At 36.6% G+C, this 19,435-nt stretch overlaps 1 protein-coding gene across 4 annotated transcripts in view; it reads left to right on the plus strand.

The window, feature by feature from the left end:
- TMTC2 (transmembrane O-mannosyltransferase targeting cadherins 2) overlaps nt 1-19,435 on the plus strand; it is a 455,354-nt gene that overhangs the window by 228,074 nt on the left and 207,845 nt on the right. For all 4 annotated transcript variants that reach the window (XM_002823551.6, XM_054527438.2, XM_054527439.2 and 1 more), the window contains one exon: nt 14,982-15,096. In XM_002823551.6, the coding sequence (XP_002823597.1) occupies nt 14,982-15,096 (115 nt within the window). The remainder of the gene's footprint in view (nt 1-14,981; nt 15,097-19,435) is intronic.

The following is a 19,435-nucleotide window of genomic DNA, read 5'->3' on the forward strand; positions in this document are numbered from 1 at the left end:
GCTAGTACTACAACGTAGATTTCGGACATTTCGTTTTATGTTTCTGTATCAAAGTTCCTTTAGTGACTTATAGTAGGAAACTAACCTCGGGCCATTAGGTGGCAGGAACATACCTGATGACTGGATCCACTGTGAGATAAAACAGATGTGTTTTGGGCGATAAAATTAAAAAGGGAATTTAAGGGAGAAAATGGATTCTTTTTGTTTCCCCTGAAGTTATTTGGAAATCGTAATTCTATACAAGTCGTCTAAGAACTCTTGGTCTTTCTAAGGGTTCTTCATCTTTTATACCTGAACCAAACTCAAATGATCCCAATTGTGTTAGAAGCAAGCTGTAAGGGCTGCTTGGAGACAATTCTGTCCCTGATACAAACTCAGAGGCAACTTGTACTCTTTAGGAATTACCATAAATCAAAAGGAACTGATATTTTAATGGAAGACAAAATCTATCATTGTTAATAATCAAGACTGCGTACAGCAGCTCAACGTCTGTCATCCCAGCTCTTTGGGATGCCAAGGCAGGAGGATTGTTTGCGGCCAGAAGTTCCAGACCAGCTTGGTCAACATAGAAAGACCCAGTATTTATGGAGAAAAAATTTAAAACCGAAAAATAATAATTAAAAAAGGTACTGGTTGGATGACTGCATGGGCTATGCAATCAGCCATATATGAGGAATTTCTAAAAAGCCTTTACTGAATTGGTATAGTTGTTACATAAACAGGACCACTATTTATGACATTCTAGTGTATATATTCCCCAAGTGTTCCATTAACTACTTTTGACAGTGTGATAGGCAAAATGGGTTTGTTGCCTGTGATTTGAGGAGAGCCTCAAGGCTTGTTGCTCCCAAATTCTGTCCCTTTGGCCAGTCATTATATTCGAAAATGCAGTTATATTAATTGTCTTTACATATAATACCATGTGCTAGTTTGTCAGAAACTGTATAGAGCACATTGTTATTAGGGACATAGGGCAGTTAAGTTTTGATTGAGAAGCCATGGGAAAAATTTTGCATAGAGAAGAAATGGATGGAAGACAAGTGCACGCAAACCCCAAAATCAAACACCATGAGTGGTACTGGCAGCAGACCTGAGCCGTGGATGTGAGGATGGCTTATAGTCAAATTCAGGAATATGGTAGAGATTGCAGATGGTAAAATGCCAAGGAACAACCCTAGATACACTAAAACAAAACAAACATGGGTGCTGGATTATACATGTGGATATTGCAGTATGCACATAGATGTTATAGTGACAAATAATGCTGTCAAGACTAACAGTGTTAATATATTATTGAAGTACTAAATTTTTATCTTTACATTAAAAATTATTTTTTTTTCTTATTGGGAATACATTTAGTTTCAGATCTATCTGAAGTAACTACAGATAGCGGAATGAGAAATAATTGTATCTTGTAAAATTCCTGTAACTAGAATTACATATAAGTATATAGGATATGTGTTGTGATAGCATGTGAATCATGATCTTTAAATCATAGCCACTTCTTCTGCTTAATATTTTAACTATATCTGTTTTATTTACCTACTTACTATTATGTTCTTTTCTGTAATAATCCGAGGTATAATTACTTCAGAAAAAATAAATTCCTGTAGGCTTACAAAGGCTCTTATTTCCCTGGAATCACATAAAGTGGCTATCATACAATTAGTAAAATGCTCAGTCTACAAATGTTGACCTCCCCCCCCACAGTCTTTGCTAATAGATGGAGTGGGAAGACAGTCTACTTTAAAAAACAGCAACAACACGTTCATGCTCATTTTCAGTTCCATGCAGTTAAATGGCTCTTTTTCCCCTCCCTTTGTTTTCTTTTTTTCCTTTTTTTCTCTCTCCATTGACATTAGAAAGTTTAACATAATTAACATTTATATTTTAAAATAATATTTATTTAAATTGTAGCTGGTAAGACCATTCATGGGGCACATCCAAAGTCCAAGACTTCCCTTATGGTTAAAGGCAAGGACTTTGGAAACAGACGGACACATCTTTTTATTCTCTTATCTTTTTGAGTGTCACTTCTGTGAGGCATGGTTTCTTCTTCTATTAATAGTACAAATTGGATGATAATATAAGCTCATTTGTTATGAGGATTAGGAGAGATCACATATGCATACACAAGTCTAGCTTAAAATTGGCTTTTATTTATTTATTTTGAGACAGAGTCTCACTCTGTCACCCAGGCTGGAGTGCAGTGCCACCATCTCGGCTCACTGCAAGCTCCGCCTCCAGGGTTCATGCCATTCTCCTGCCTCAGCCTCCCCAGTAGCTGGGACTACAGGCGCCCACCACCACGCCTGACTAATTTTTTTGTATTTTTAGTAGAGACGGGGTTTCACCGTCTTAGCCAGGATGGTCTTGATCTCTTGACCTCGTGATCCACCCACCTTGGCCTCCCAAAGTGCTGGGACTACAGGCGTGAGCCGCTGCGCCCGGCCAGCTTTTATTTTTTTGAGACAGGGTCTCACTTTGTCACCCAGGCTAGAGTGCAGTGGTGCCATCAGAAATCACTGTAGCCTTAACCTCCCAGGCTGAAGGCATTCTCCCACCTCAGCCTTGATCTCCTAGGCTCTAGAGATACCCTCACCCCAGCCTACAGCATGCATCACCATGCCTGGCTAAGTTTTGTATTTATTTAAAGGGGTTTCACCCTGTTGCCCAGGCTGGTCTTGAACTCCTGGACTCAAGCAATCCGCCCAGCTTGGCCTCCCAAAGTGCTAGATTATAGGTATGAGCCACCGCGCCTGGCCAAAATTGGCTTTTAATCTGAATAAAAACAATTCTTAGTAGCTATATTAAGCACTACTATATTAAGTGCAAATAAGTTATTTTGTTTTGCAGATGGTTTGTGATAGATAACTGGCAAGATTGCAATTTTTACCTCCTCACGGAAGTAACACTTTGATTTCAAACAAGTAACTCAGCGTTGGTGGAAGCAAAATTTAGGATATATCCCCTTTTTAATGCAGTTAAATACTTCAATTTTGGCAGATCCTTACATAGAACTCAAGATTTTCATATAGGGACTAAAGACATATGTTAAATTTGTAAGGTTTAAAATGAATTATAGCTGAAGCAAGAAACAAGAATGAGAGTCCTTACCACATTTAGTGACTGTGCAGTGTATTAGTATAATGAAAATGCTGAGATGATAACCCAAAGAGGCATGATTACTTACGTAGACCTGAATGTTAAATAGGTAAAAATTAAATATTAAGAAATTCATTTATCTTTTTATTTTATCTTCTTTATTTTCTTCTCTCTCTCTCTCTTTCTCTCCCTCTCTGTCTCTCTCTTTTTGAGACAGAGTCTTGCTCTGTTGCTCAGGCTGGAGTGCAGTGGTGCGATCTCGGCTCACTGCAACCTCCACCCCCTGGGTTCAAGTGATTCTTCTGCCTCAGCCTCCTGAGTAGCTGGGACTACAGGTGCCTGCCACCACGCCCGGCTAATTTTTGTCTTTTCAGTAGAGATGGGGTTTCACCATGTTGGTCAGGCTGGTCTTGAAGTCCTGACCTTGTGATCCGACAGCCTTGGCTTCCCAGAGTGCTGGGATTACAGGTATAAGCCACCTCACCCAGCCTCTTTTTTCAACAAAACAAAACAACACAAAGACATATATTTGGCTCACAGTTTTAGAGACTGGGAAGTCCAAGAGTATTGTGCTGGCATCTCGCAAGGGTTGAACTGTAACAGAAGGCAAAAGAGAAAGAGAGCACATATGAGAGAAAAAGCATGAGGGGCTGAGCTTGCTTTTATAACAATTCACTCTAGTGAAAACTGACCCACTCCTGTATTAACATTAATGCATCCATGAGGGCTTCACCCTCATGACCCAGTCACTTCTTATTAGGACCTACCTCCCAATGCAGTTACATTGGGAATTAAGTTTACAGCATGCTGAGTTTTCAGGGCCCATGCAAACCATAGCATTTTGTACCAGGCACCCAAAATTTAAGTCCTTCTTATAATGCAAAAATACATTCATTTCATCCCCAAAGTCCCAAAAGCCTTAGCTTGTTTCCATCAACTCAAAAATCCAAAGTCCAGAGTCTCATCTAAATGAGATATGGGTGATACTCAAGGCATGATCTGTATAGAGGCAAATTCCTTCCAGATGTGAGCCTGTAACATCAAAGCAAGTTATCTACTTCCAAAATACAACAGTGAAACAGGCATAGGGTAGGCATTCTTGTTCTAAAAGGGAGAAAGAAGAAAGAAGAAAAGGGTAACTGGTCCCTACTAAATCCATAACCCAGTAGGGAAAACAATATGAAGTCTTAAAACTGGAGAATAATCTCCTTTGATTCCACGTCCCATATCCTGAACACACTGATATAGGGGTTGGGCTCTCAAGACACTGAGAACTGCCACGCCCATGGCTTTGCTGGGCTCAGCCCACATTTCCGCTCTCTCAGATTGGCATTGTACACTGGTAGCTCTACAGTTCTGTTGTCTTCTGAGCCCTCCCATGGCAATATAGGCTTTTTCTAGCCTGATTCTCCGAATTTCCAACCTCCACCCGTTATCCAGTTCCAAAGCTGCTACCATATTTTCAGGTGTTGTTATAGCAACAGCCCTGCTCTAAGTATCAATTTTCTATCTTAGTCTGTTTTCTGCTCTTCTAGCTATTTTTTCAAAGAGCAGTGTATGCCAAATTATGAAAAACTTACGATAACTTCTTTTATAATTAATGAATATATATAATTTCTTCAAATTACTAACATAAGAAAAAAGCTTAAAAAACTTTCTCAAATCTCCCTGTATTGATTTTGTGAAGTGTATCAGAGATATGAAATTGCAATAGTTACTTCAGAGTAAGTTTGAATTTACTCTATAAACTTAAAACTACTATGTATTTGAAATTGGAACTTTGAAAAAAATTTAGAGGTATTTATTGTAGCAGATCACAGCATTTCTAGAGGGACCTCACATTTGATTTTCTCTTTAGAACAACTTCAGCAAGATAGGAATATTTAATTGTTCTTCTGCCTTTCAAAGAACATCAAATAAACCATGGCAGACTGTGGACTAAGTACAAGAGAAGCTTTCATTGTGAATTAAGATCAAATTTCTTAGTAAATGGATACCTTTTAGAGGTAGTTTAATATCAATGTGAAGGGCCCTTGAGGTATAAGAGTTATTCCTGCTTCTTCACTTCTTGATTTTTTTAGCAGAAGAATTTCTTTTTATTTTTGAATATAAAATAACTCTACAGATCATATTTTCTAGAGCTTATCCAGTGATATTTAGAAATGTCTGTTTGCCTTCCCTTAATATACTAATTATATATGCTTAGTCTTAGGATTGAAGTTGCTTACTTATTAAACAATGCTTATTAAATCTCTGTCACATGTAAAGTATCTTCAGGGCACTAAGAAGAATTGATAAATATACCAAAGTTCCCAGCCGGCATCTTTGAGCAACAACCATTCGTTTACGTAGGCAGGATATGTTCAGTTCCAATATGTTAACAGGAAAATATGACATATAAAATTATATTCCCAAAGAAATGTAAAACATTTGATATACTACTTGGCATTAATTTTTCTCTGGTCTGAAAAATATATTATGAAATATGGATACCAGATAGTTTTATTTTGTTACTACTGAGGGTTTTTTTTTTTCCCCCTAGCAGTTCTGAGAGGATAACTCATTTGGATAATTTTGTTTTCATATTTATGCTATAGTCCCTAAATTAAAATTATTAACACATATTAAGTATCATCTTATGATATTCTACCTTCTATTCAAACTCAATATTGAGAAGGTGAAATAGCCTTGCCTCTGACCACATTTGGATGCCTGTAAACATATCTGAATCTTCCTTGTTATTACGTCTGCTACTTAGGAGGCTTAACTAACTCAGTTTTCTCATCTGTGAAATGGGGATGGTAATACTATAGACCCCAAATGTTTTTATTAGGTTAAACAAATTGAGGAGACTACCAAGGATGTAGTAATTGTTAAATAAATGTAAATACTATTATTGTTGTTATTTTTATTATAATTTTTAAAATTTCTTCTTCATCTCCTCTTCTCCCCTTCCCATTCTTTTGCTCTCTTTAGGCTGTCACAGTGCTGCAACGCAGGCCCTTGAGATGGGGCAGTAGCCCTTCCAAGTTAGAGCAGTTTCATATGAAGTTTATTTTGTTTAAAACAGGAATGAAATGAATACTCTGAATATTTGGAAACTTCATTGGGAAAAAACTTTTCAAAATTAGATTGGGATTTTGGAACAACAATTTTATTTTTTGAACTTCAGATAAATGCTTTATTATATTATATCCAGGGTTGAAAGTGTGATTTGCATTCATCTATACACATCCTCTATTAAAATGTGGACTTTTAGGCTGGGTGCAGTGGCTCATTCCTGTAATCCCAGCACTTTGCAAGGCCAAGGTGGGAGGATCGCTTGAGTCCAGGAGTTTTTGACCAGCCTGGGCAACATAGTGAGACCCACCTCTACAAAAATTAAAATTAAAAAAAAAAATGGCCAGTCATGGTGGTGCACATTTGTAGTCTCAGCTACTCGGGAGGCTGAGGTGGGAGGATTGCTCAAGCCCAAGAGGTTGAGGCTGCACTGAGCCATGATCATGCCACTGCACTCCAGCCTGGGCAACAGGAAAAAATAAATGTGGACTTTTAAAGCATTTGTAACTGTTACTTACACTTCATCACACTTCACTGAAAGAACTTGGAGAATTTTATTTCAGTAAAATTGCACTTTTGAAAGATTATATGAAATGAATACACCAATAAAATATACAGGCTTAAACATGTAAAAAATGCACATTATATTAAATGTTAATGAAAATACAAGGTCTTTGACTGGTCCAAAGAATAAGTACCAAAGTGAAAATTTGAAGATAATCCCAAACATCTGTTTTGAATTATCTTTCTAAAAAAAAGGTTAAGTGTATGTTAAAACCTTTTATTCCTTAAGTAGGATATAGCATAACCGCATCTCTGTTTTAAAAGAAGATGATGTGTGACCTTAATTTTATTTTGTTTCCTTTCCTTTCCTACCTTCCTTTTCCTTCTCTTTCTCTTTTTTTCCCTTCACTGCAGTTTCAGGTTAATCCCTGTAAGTTTCCTCTATTTTATTCATGTATTAATCCCCTTTTATCCGTATTCTTAACTTCATTTTCTCTTTGCAGCATAGACAGCTGATCTAACATATTTGTTTTGTATGTAATGTATTTGATTTAAAATATACCTTTGATTTAATTGTAATATACACTATGTTAAATACACAGTGATATTTTGGGCATGAATCAATTTTTAATATCATTGTTATGGCAATGCATTTCTTTTTTTAAAATTCTCTGTAGGCTGTTATCGTCCATTCATGTAACAGTATTTACATGGTATTAATTGTTCCTAATGCTGCATAGGAGTGTGTAAAGTGAATGACCCACATTGTACTCCCATGATGGACATGTTGTTACTACCCACTATCAGCCAACACTAAGACACATGAATTTAAACATTCTCTTACATGTTTTCTAAGGTGAGAATTTATGTGGGAGTGGGATTGCTAGACAGAGGTCCATTTTGACTTAGTCACTTACATTTGTTCATTTGACTGAGTACTGTCAGATGGCATAACAGAATGTCTGCCCCGGGCCACACTGCCACCAGCTGTGCACAGGATTCTTCCCCAACATGCCTACCAGTAGTTGGCCTTATCCATTTTTCTATTTTTTTGACAGTCTAGGTATAAAAGATACCTCATTGTTATAATTTGCATTTCAGGGGGGTTACTAAGAAATTTGAGTATTAGTTTAAATGCTTGGTATTTATTTTGGTTTTCCTTGTTGTAGAATCCTATTCATGTCTTTTGCCTATTTTTCCTCTATTGGATTTCTTATTTTTTTATTGTTACTTTGCAGGAGTTCCTTCTAGTTTCCAAGCACAGACACTTCTTTGTTTAGATGTTTGAAATATCTTCTCCCAGCATATTATACATTTTAACTTGTTCATAATGTTCTTCACTAAATAGAAGTCCTTTTTGAAGTACCCAAATCCATTAATTTTTTTTTTTTTTACATTTCAAATGATATTTGGGGCTCTTTTTAAGAAGTTCTTTTCCATTCCACAGATATATTCTTCTACATATTCTTCTGTTAGCTTTACTTTTTCACATTTAACTTTTTAAGCTTTCTGGGGTTTATCTTTGTATTTCATGAATACGGTATAAAAATCGGTTTTCATTGTTCTCATATATTATGGCTAAAATATAGTTTTTGAGTTTCTTAATAAATGATGCTAAAATATTGATTGGATTTACATAGAATTCATAGATTAATTTGGGGAGAACTGACATCTTTATAATGTTAAATTGCCCCATCCATGAGCCTTGGAATATTCCTCCATTTCTTTTAGGATTTGGTTTGCATACTTCCAGGTAGTCAGAAAGGTCAGATTTAAAAATTGACATGATATTAAAAATGATTGGGTTAATATGATCAAATTTCTTAAAGAATTAACTCATAGAATCAGCTATGAAGAGTTATGGCAGCTCTTCAAAAACCTAAAATCTATTTTGATAAACACAGCATTGTGGAGCAATAATTTAAGGAAGATAGGATTTGAGAAGGAATTGTTTTTATATTTGAGGATAATGAAATCCTCTGTCAATGCCCTTCAGCCAAAGACCACTAGGGCCACACCTGAAGTAAAAGTTGGCTTAACTACTTCTTGCACTGAGAGAGAACAGTTACACCATGGAGAACTCTGAGGCATCTCATTATGTGACCTATTACAGGATTTTGACTTTGGTTGGGTGATTTGGAAGAGAGTCTAAGGAAGTGAGGGTTTTATTTTTATTGGATACCAGGACAATTCTATGTCTCGGTAAAGAAATCATTCATATAGCAAGAGAGGAGGATGTTTGGTAGTTTGTGGGTTATACAGTGATGTTTTCCTTTTTTTGTGTTTATACAGAATTATGAGGTGGTCTTTATTTGTTTTGCTTTATCATGGTCTCAGAGTAACCTTGTCTGAAGCTGGTAATTGTGTATAATTGTGTGTGTACAACAAGAAAACAAGATTTTTGCAGGCATCTAGGGCAATTACTTAATCGTAAGAAATATGAGAGATTTTCATTTGGATGAAAAGCAGGAAACCTAGTTTCAGATTGTGACTTTGCCTCAGTTAACCTTGTTGATGATTTTTAATTTCTAAGTTATTTTCTCACTTTGAAATAACCATCTCTGCTGCTCATCTGTCCTGTTGGAAACCACTGTAATTTTGCCATCTAGATTACCGCAGTTGCCTTCCAGCCGGTCCCCCTGTTGCTCCTTTAGTTCGCTTGCAGTGAGTACCTTCTCCACAGAGGAGTCAAGAGTGACATTTCGAAAATGAAAGTCAAATCACAAAATCCCTCACTGAATATTTCCCCCTAAACATCGCAAATAAAATAACCCCCAGGCTTCTTATCGTGGCACATGAAACCCAATGTGATTGGACCCTTGTCTATCTCTGTGACTTCATCTTGACTTTCCCTCTCATTTTGCAGCCACTCACCTGACTGGTGTTGTTCCGGGAAACATCAAGTTCATTTTTGCCTTAGATCCTTTGCTGTATTTTCCTTATGTGGCATCAGCAGTCCTTGCCAGTCTTGCTCCTTATCCTTTAGTTCTTACAGATCATACCTATTTTCCTAAATCTGTGATATCCATACCTAAATTATCCTCATCCATACCACGTTACTTTGTTTTACATTATTTATAACACTTATCACTATCTGAAGTTAATTCATTTATTTTATTGTATAGTTGCCACCCTCCCTCCACTATCTCCATCCCCCACTTCCAGCATAAGCTCACATGGGTGGGAATTGACTATTTTGAACAGTACTGAGTGTCCAGCTCCTAATGAAGTTCCTGGCACAATAGGTGCTTACCAAGTATCTAATGAATGAGTAAATACTTAATACATTAATGGATGGATAAATGAACAGTCAACCAAATGAGTGAACGTGTATTCTAGGTATAGTGACAGGCATACCTTATTTTCTTGTATTTTACTTTTTTGTGCTTCTCAGATATTGCATTTTTTTTTAACAAATTGAATGTGGCAACTGCATAAACCAAGCTGGTCAGTGCCGTTTTTCCAACAGCAAGTGCTGACTTCATGTCTCTGTCATATTTTGGCAATTCTCACAATATATTAATTTTTTTATTATTATATCTGTTATGGTGATCTGTGATGTCTGATATTAACATTGTGACTATGCCCATATAAAATGGTAAACTTAACAGATGTTGTTCATGTTCTGTTTCATTGATCAGCCCTTCCCCAATTTCTCTCCCTTTCCATGGGCAACCCTATTCCTTGAGACAAAAAAAATATTGAAATTAGGCTAATTTTCCAATGGCCTTGAAGTAAAAGGAAGAGTGGCATGTCTCTCACTTTACATCAAAATTTAGAAATGATTAAACGTAGTGAGGAACACATTTCAAATACATGAATGATAAGAAAGTGGAACAGACTTATTGCTGATGCGGAGAAAGTTTTTTTTTTTTTTTTTTTTTTTTTTTGACAGAGTCTCACTCTGTCGCCAGGCTAGAGTGCAGTGGTGCGATCTCGGCTCACTGCAACCACTGCCTCCCGGGTTCAAGCGATTCCCCTGCCTCGCCTCCCAAGTAGCTGGGACTACAGGCGTGTGCCACCACACCCAGCTAATTTTTTGTATTTTAGTAGAGATGGGGTTTCACCATGTTGGCCAGGATGATCTCGATTTCCTGACCTCATGATCTGCCTGCCTCAGCCTCCCAAAGTGCTGGGATTACAGGCATTAGCCACCGCACCCGGCCACGGGAAAGTTTTATTGGCCTGAATAAAAGATCAAACCAGCCATAACATTCCATTAAGCCAAAACCTAACCCAGGACAAGTTCCTTAACTCTCTTCAATTATATGAAGGCTGAGAGAAGTGAGGAAGCTGTGGAAGAAAAGTTTGAAGCTAACAGAGATTGCTTCATTAGGTTGAAGGAAAGAAGCCAGCTCTGTAACATATTAAGTACAAGGTAAGCAGTAAGTACTGATGGAGAAGCTGCAGTAAATTATGTAGAAAATATAGCTAAGATAATTGATTAATGTGGCTACAGCTAAACAATAGGTTTTCAGTGTATACAAAACAGATTTCTATTGGAAGAAGATACCATATAAGACTTTCATAGCTAGAGAGATGTTAGTGCCTGGCTTCATATTTTCAAAGGACAGGCTGACTGTTATTTTTATGGGCTAATACAACTGGTAACCTTCAGTGGAAGCCAATGGTCAATTAACATTAAAAAAATCTTAGGGCCCTTAAGAATAATGCTAAATCTACTCTGTTTATGATCTATAAGTGGAACTGTATTTCCGAGATGACAACACGTCTGTTTACAGCATGGCTTACTGAATATATTAAGCTTAATGTTGAGTCGTACTGCTCAGAAAGAAATTGTTTTCAAAAGATTATCATTGCCAGTGCACCTCGTCACCCAAGAACTCTGACAGAAATGCACAAGGAGATTAATGCTGTTTTCATGCATAGTAACACAGTATTTGTTCTGTAGCCCATGGATCGATCAAGGAATTATTTTGACTTTCAAGTCTTCTAATTTAAGAAGTAACTTTTTATAAGGATGTAGCTTCCGTAGACAGTGATTCCCGGGATTAGTCTGGGTAAAGTAAATGGAAAACTTTTGGAAAGGATTTGCCATTATAGATGCCATTCAGAACATTTGTGATTCATGGAATGAGGTCAGAATATCAACATTAGCAGGAATTTGGAAGAAGCTGATTCCAGTCCTTATGGATACCTTTGAGGGGCTCAAGACTGCAGTGGAGGAACGAACTGCAGAGGTCATGGAGAGAGCAAGAGAACTAGAATTAGAAGTGGGCCTAAAGATGTGACTGAATTGCTGTAATCTCATGGTAACGTATTTACAGATGAGGAGTTGCTTCTTATGGATGAGCAAAGAAAGTGGTTTCTTGAGGTGCAGTCTACTCCTGGTGACCATGCTGTGAACATTGCTGAAATGACAACAAAGCACTAGAATATTATATGATCTTAGTTGATAAAGCAGTTGCAGGGTTTGAAAGGATTGAGACTAATTCTGAAAGAAGTTCTATTATGGATAAAATGCTATCAAATAACATCACCTGTTACAGACAAGTATTTCATGAAAGGAAGAGTTAATTGATATGGCAGACTTTATGTTGTCTTATTTTAAGAAATTGTCACAGGCACTCCAACCTTCAGCAACCATCACCCTTACCAGTCAGCAGCCATCAGTGTTGAGGCAAGACCCTCCACCAGCACAAAGATTAAGACTCACCAAGGGCTCAGATGATTGTTAGCATTTTTTAGCAACAAAGTATTTTTTAATTAAGGTATGTCATTGTTTTTTAGACATCATGCTATTGCAAACTTATTAGACAACATTATTGTGTAAATATAACTTTTATACACACTAGAAAACCAAAAAAAAATTATGTGACTCACTATATTGTGATATTCACTTTATTGTGGTTTTCTGGGCCTAAACCCACAACATCTCCAAGGTTTTCCTTTATATGTCTGTTGCCAACAAGAGAAGCACTTATTAGTTTATTATTTATTTCAGATATAAGTATCTAAAGAAATCAATTTATTTCGCTGGAAATAATGCCTTAAAATATTCAAAGGTATGTCTTTGCTATTAGTTTTTTTTTTAATCATCTGTATTCTAGGACTACTATCAAAATGGGATACCATTATAATGAGGATTTCCTGGTGCTTAAATTAACATTTGAATGCATTTCTCAGAGAGATTCCAATGTAAATATATTCTCATTTAGTAATCACACAATCAGAGCAGAACTTTGGGAGGAATAGGGGTTTAAAAATTGCGTAATTATTAGAAATTTCCATAGAGGGATATCTTATTAATTTGTGGTAGATGTAGAATACCTATGATATTACGCCTATTATGTTTGAAGATAATTATAATTTATTTTACTAGTAGTTTTATTAGTTTAATTTGACAATATTTTACACTGTTTTGTCTTTTAATTTAAAGGATACAATTTTCTATGGACTCATAATGCCAAGGCCTATGTGAATGTTGTTTTGCAGTGAAAGATGAAATGTGGTATGAAAATGTTAGGCAGAGGGGAGAAAAGGTTTGGAAACAGCCAGTGTCGGATTACAGTTTTTGCTCTAACACTTCAGTATTAACTTTACAAATTCTTTAGTGCCTCTGTCTCCTTATCTGGGGAATGGGCACTTATGTATGGAACTGTGTTGAGAGCTTGGTGAGATGATATATGTCAAGTGTGTGGCATGGTACGTGGCACTATTAGCTGTTGCATAATTGTGAGTTCAATGCCTTTCCCCTGTTTTCCATCAGAAGCAAAGAAGGTATATGACTTTGCAAACATGAAGGATTAGTGTTCTCTGTAGATAACATAAGGGCATAAATTGCATTGTATTTAATGTTATTTTTGTAAGAAATGCTTAACTATTGTAAATTGTAAAGAGTATCAAGCACAATAATATTAATGATAATAGCAATATTTATTGAGTGTTTACCATGTTTCAGGCACCGTGTTTGTTTTTTTATTTTGTTTTGTTTAATTTTTTTGAGAGAGAGCCTCACTCTGTCGCCCAGGCTTGAGTGCAGTGGCGTGATCATGGCTCACTGTAGCCTCGACTCTATGGGCTGAACTCTGTGGGCTCAAGCGATCATGACATCTAACACGCCAAGCTAATTTTTGTATTTTTTTGTTGAGACGAGGTTTCACCGTGTTGCCCAGGCGGTTATCAAACTCCTCCTGAGCTCAAACAATCCACTCGCCTCATCAGCCTCCCAAAGTGCTAGTACAGGTGCAAGCCATCGTGCCCAGCCTCAGACACTGTCTTAAACAGCTTGTATATATTAACACACTTCATCTTCATCATGAAGCAGATGAGACACTATTTTCCCACTTTACAGATAAAGTAAACTGAAGCACAGGAGTTTTAAATTTCTTAGAGGCACACAGGCAAATCTGAGATTGAAAGACTCTGTGCTCTTTTTTTGCATTAAAATTGATAACTCAAAACCCTTTCATTTTTCAGGTACAGTCAGTAGTCACCCAACTAAATATATCTCAACACACATGACCCTTCTTCTCATCCTCATCATTTGCTGGGGGACTCTGCTTTCAGGACTCAATACCCCATCTCCTTGTGGGGAAGTAAGAAGGCAAGAAAAGCAGCCAAGGTTGAGGACAAAGTTCATTGGAGAGCCGTACTATGGGGGCAATTATTGGTGCTGTGCCTTTTGTTATTTTTAATGTTGAAAAATTACTATTATTTGGGGAGAACAAAGGGTACACAGAACACATATTTAATTTTCAACATGATTAAGTGTAGAAATAGTGATTTTCAGGGAAGTGAGCTCATAAGCAGAAAGAGTATAAAAGAACATTATATCTATAATGTTTTATTGATGTATTCTGATGCCTGGCAAGCTTCTTTATAGCTTTGGTCTTGTTTAGTTTTTTTGCTTTTCATCTCCAGATCTTCTATGCCATTTATCGGTTTTTTCATACTTGAATGAAATATTTGTTTATTTTAAGATCATTTCTTTCTTGCAGTTTCTGGCCCAGTAAGTATACAATAATTTCAGACCATGAAGACCCCTACTGAAATCTGGAAGAGCATGAAGCCTTTGTAGGTGATCTTAAGATAACATTGTTCTTGGCCTTATGATGAACTGTATATGTAGATCTGCTTTGAGACATAATAATTACTTTAATTTTTTAAGGCTTTGATTATATTTAATCTCCTGGCTTGATGAAATGTTAGAGTATAAAGGAAATACATTTTCCTTCTTCAAAATGTTTTATGGTGGTTTTCTCTCACTGTGTACTTCCTGATGGCCTGATATTATGTCATGTATAATTGGATTGATGCTCAGTCTGAAAATTTCTTTTTCTTCTTGGCAGCATGGGGTAACCTTGGAAATGTTCTGAAGAGTCAGAGCAAAATTTCTGAAGCTGAAAGCGCCTATAGAAATGCTTTGTACTACCGCAGCAACATGGCTGACATGCTTTATAATTTGTGAGTATGCCTTGCTTTCTCTGGTTTGGTTCGTCTTTGAAACCTGCAGTGAGAGGGACTATTGATTTAACTGCTGGAAGTGGAGATGATGATAGCTATTGTACTGAAATAGTCTTTTTCTTTTTGTTAATCGTGCCTCTGAGACTATTAGGTGGATGGTGGTTGTGATTTCTTTGTTTTGGGCCACATCATCAATATTCATGTGTAGTTACATGTTATGCCTGAATTTTTTGGAAGTAGTATGCCATGTAACATAAACATTGGTTTAAATATTTTTTAGTTCTTAAAATGTTTGTTCCATTAATACTTAGATGAGTTCATAAAATAAGCCCGTTATGTATGAGAGTTATGCAAATCATGTGTTGATTATTAGCATTATTTTTTTTTGAGACAGTGTCTCACTCTGTGGCCTGGGCTAGAGTGCAGAAGTGCTGTCATAGCTTGCTGCAGCCTCAAACTCCTGAGTTCAAGCAATCCTTCTTCCTCAGCCTCCCAAATAGCTAAGACTGCAGGTGCCTGTCACCATGCCTGGCTAATTTTTAAATTTTTTTGTAGAGATGGTGACTCACTATATTGCCCAGACTGGTGCCTAACTCCCGGCCTGAAGGAATTCTCTTGCCTCACCCTGCAAAGTGCTGGGATTATAGGTGTGAACCACTGTGCCCAGCCTTGATTATTAATGATAGATTTTGTCTTCCATTAAAAAAAAATTGCTGTATCAAAGTATATATAGAATATGTGCTACACCAGAAAAGTGAGCGAGTAAGGTTATGGTTCTTTTTTGTTTTCCTCTTCATAGGCACTGATGATTATCAGTGAGGTTGGGATAGTTTAGAATGCTCTTGTATGTTGGGTTAGAAAAATCCCTAGGGGGAAAAACTGGTTTTGTTCTTTAGTGGACAGTCCTAGCTGGTACAATGAGATGTGAGTAGATAAATGCAAACCAAACTCAAATCTCTTCGTCTCTTATATTTATGAGAACATTTGGTTTATAAGTAACAGAAATCCAGTTTAAGCTTGCTTGAACACACCAGAAAATGTATAAACTCCCCTAACTGGAAGTTCCTGGGTTGACTAGATGCAGGCCTAGTTAGATCTAGTGCCTGATTGTGTTTCAGGAATGTTTCTCCATTTTGTGGCTCTGGTTTCTTCTGGGTTTGCTCCATTTTCTGTGGGACTCTATAGCAATGGGAAAGATGATTCCTGTGCCTTTATAAACATAGATAGCAGCCTTACTCTTCTCAATTTCAGAAGGAAAGAGAACTGTTTTGTCTCAGTGTCTGTATTCCCGGAAAAAGTTGTTGGACTGACCCTCCTCCAGTCCTGTGCCCTCTCTTGGCTGAAACACTGAGTGATGTGGGAGGGGCAACGAGTCACTTCCATTGACAGCGCCTCCAGAGTTGGAATGGAATGGAGGCAAAACAGTTCTCTATAGGAAGATGACTGATCCTAGGAAAAATAAGATGCCTGCTGCTTGTGTTTAATGAATGCTGTGTGATACTGACAGTATCAAACTAGTCTGTAAACTTTTAAAATATGTATTTAGGCTCTCGTTAGCTGAATCTTTTGTATTGGCTAAGTCTAAAGGCACAGATACTTAAAAAAATAACTAAAAATAAACAGAAAAAATCTAGATATTTAAGGGAAAGCAGACAGGATGAGCTCAGTTTAATTTTTTGTTCATACGCTGACCTTGTGTTTAACCTCGTAGGCTTTAACACTGGTATCTCAATCTAGCGGCCTGTGGTCTGAATTAGGTCAGCAGATATGTTTTGTGTCGGCTTTCACAGTGTGTAATTTTTTTCTTTGTCACCTGGAATTCTTTCACATGAAGCACACCTGCTCCAGTGCACTGTTCTTTCTACCTACTCCTCTTCTGTGCCCTGCTTCACCGTGTATCTTACCATCATCTTTGCTGAACTAATTTGAATTTGTATCTTTTTCTTTTCTTGAATGAAAATACATATCTAGGTACTCCTACAAAGGCTCAAGTCCTCTTCATCTAAATAGTGTTATATTGCTATATTTTTTTATTATTTTTATTTTATCAAAAAGAATCTTATGAGTTTAATATATTCACACATATGTTCTTTACACTTTTTGCATCTGAAAGTGATGTCAAAGGGGGCCTCTTGCCTTGCAGTATGGGATATTACTTTTCTGGTTCCGATCCTTCATACATTTTTGGAAGAAAAGTAAGCTGAACAACGAACACCTCTTCATTGAAAGGTTTCTCTCTGTCTTATCCATAGTCCCTGGTTAAGACGTTGCCCACCTCTTTGTGATACCTGTTGGACAATTCAGTGTTTATCCAGGCTTATTCTTTACTGAGAAGAGAAATGTATTCAATTAGAAAATTTCACCTGACATGTAATTTTAAAATTACATCTTAAGACTGTCTGAGGATGCATAAGTAAATCATGACAGCATATGAGTTGACCTTCCCAAACCCTAGTGAAAAATCTTTACTGGAAAAGTGGTTATTGACAAGATCAGTTTTTCCTCCTAATTGTTGGAAATAGGTTATGTCATAAGTGCCAAATATAGTTCCACAATATTTTTTACTAATATGATGGGTCTTTAAACCACACTTATCTGTCACCCCAAACGGAGAAACTTAAATTCCACGAGAAATATTGGCAATGATTTGGAAGTATTGGCTTTGACAGAATTCTGATATCAATAATTCTATTTTAAAATAGGTAAATTTTTCCGTGATTTTAAATCAAATATTTTAAAAATACACCAAGATAGATCCTTTGCAATATATAATATTATAAATATGTTTGGTATCATACGTATAGGAACAAACATTTTTTCTACTTATTTGCATAGGTAGAAAAAAGAAAAGTTTTCTCATAGAAAGTTTAGAGACTGTTAAATAGTAAATTTTAGTTTTGAGATGTACATAATTTTCTCTGGTGTACAGAAGTTACTCTTCGTTCTATCTTAACTCCTAAAAGAGAAGGAAATTGCTTTGCTCAGTCTTCCTAGGACACATAACGTGATAATACCCCTTTGAGTTAATAGCATGTATTAATCACTTGTCCTATCATCAGTTACAGTTACGTCTCTTAAAGACGTTTATGACAGAGGCCTAGAACAAACCTATTTGTATTAATTGGTGTGGAATACCTACATTTGTTCATGCATTTTAAAAGGTTTAGGGAATCGTAAGCTTCTGTTAGGACCTCAACATAACTTCTACATCTAAGTAGCACATAGGAATATTATTATAGGTAAAGATAGAGGAAAAATAGAAATGATCTTGGAAAATATAAAGTAAGCAATAGTATGAGTGATGTAGATTTATATCTGAAATTTAAGGAACATTACCTTATAAGATCATAAATATTTGAGGACAGCTTTTTTCAGGAATGAAATCAAATTATATCCAAGAGGTATACACAGAGTTATATTCCATGTTTGTAAAATGATGGGATAATTTTAATTTTTTTTCTTTAGTAGCAGTAGCTTCAATTACCTCTGTGTGCTAAATGTTCTTCTTAGTTCTTTACATATGCTATCATAGCTTTTCTTCAAAGGAAATCTATAACACAAGGGAGCTGAGACTCAGAGATAATGTGTCTAACATCACACAGAAAGTAAATAGAGGAGCCAATATATGAACCTAAGACATTCTGATTGTGTATCTGTGCAACACTTGTATTTCTTTTTTAATTTTTAAAATTATACTTTAAGTTCTAGGATACATGTGCAAAACATGCAGGGTTTGTTATGTAGGTATACACGTGCCATGGTGGTTTGCTGCACCCATCAACCCGTCATCTATATTAGGTATTTCTCCTAATGCTATCCCTCCCCTAGCCCCCAACCCCTTGACAGGCCCCGGTGTGTGATATTCCCCTCCCTGTGTCCATGTGTTCTCATAGTTTAACTCCTACTTATGAGTGAGAACATGTGGTGTTTGGTTTTCTGTTCCTGTGTTAGTTTGCTATGAATTATGGTTTCCAGCTTCATCCATGTCCCTGCAAAGGACATGAACTCATCCTTTTTTATGGCTGCATAGTATTCTGTAGTGTATATGTGTCACATTTTCTTTATCCAGTCTATCATCGAAGGGCATTTGGGATTGTTCCAAGTCTTTGCTATTGTGAATACCGCTGCAATAAACATACTTGTGAATGTGTCTTTATAGTAGAATGATTTATAATCCTTTGGGTATATACCTAGTAATGGGATTGCTGGGTCAAATGGTATTTCTGGTTCTAGATCCTTGAGGAATCGCCACACTGTCTTACACAGTGTTTGAACTAATTTACACTCCACCAACAGTGTAAAAGCATTGGTATTTCTCCATATCCTTTCCAGCCTCTGT

Source organism: Pongo abelii, chromosome 10 (genome assembly GCF_028885655.2).
Source record: "Pongo abelii isolate AG06213 chromosome 10, NHGRI_mPonAbe1-v2.0_pri, whole genome shotgun sequence".
Lineage (NCBI taxonomy): Eukaryota > Metazoa > Chordata > Mammalia > Primates > Hominidae > Pongo > Pongo abelii.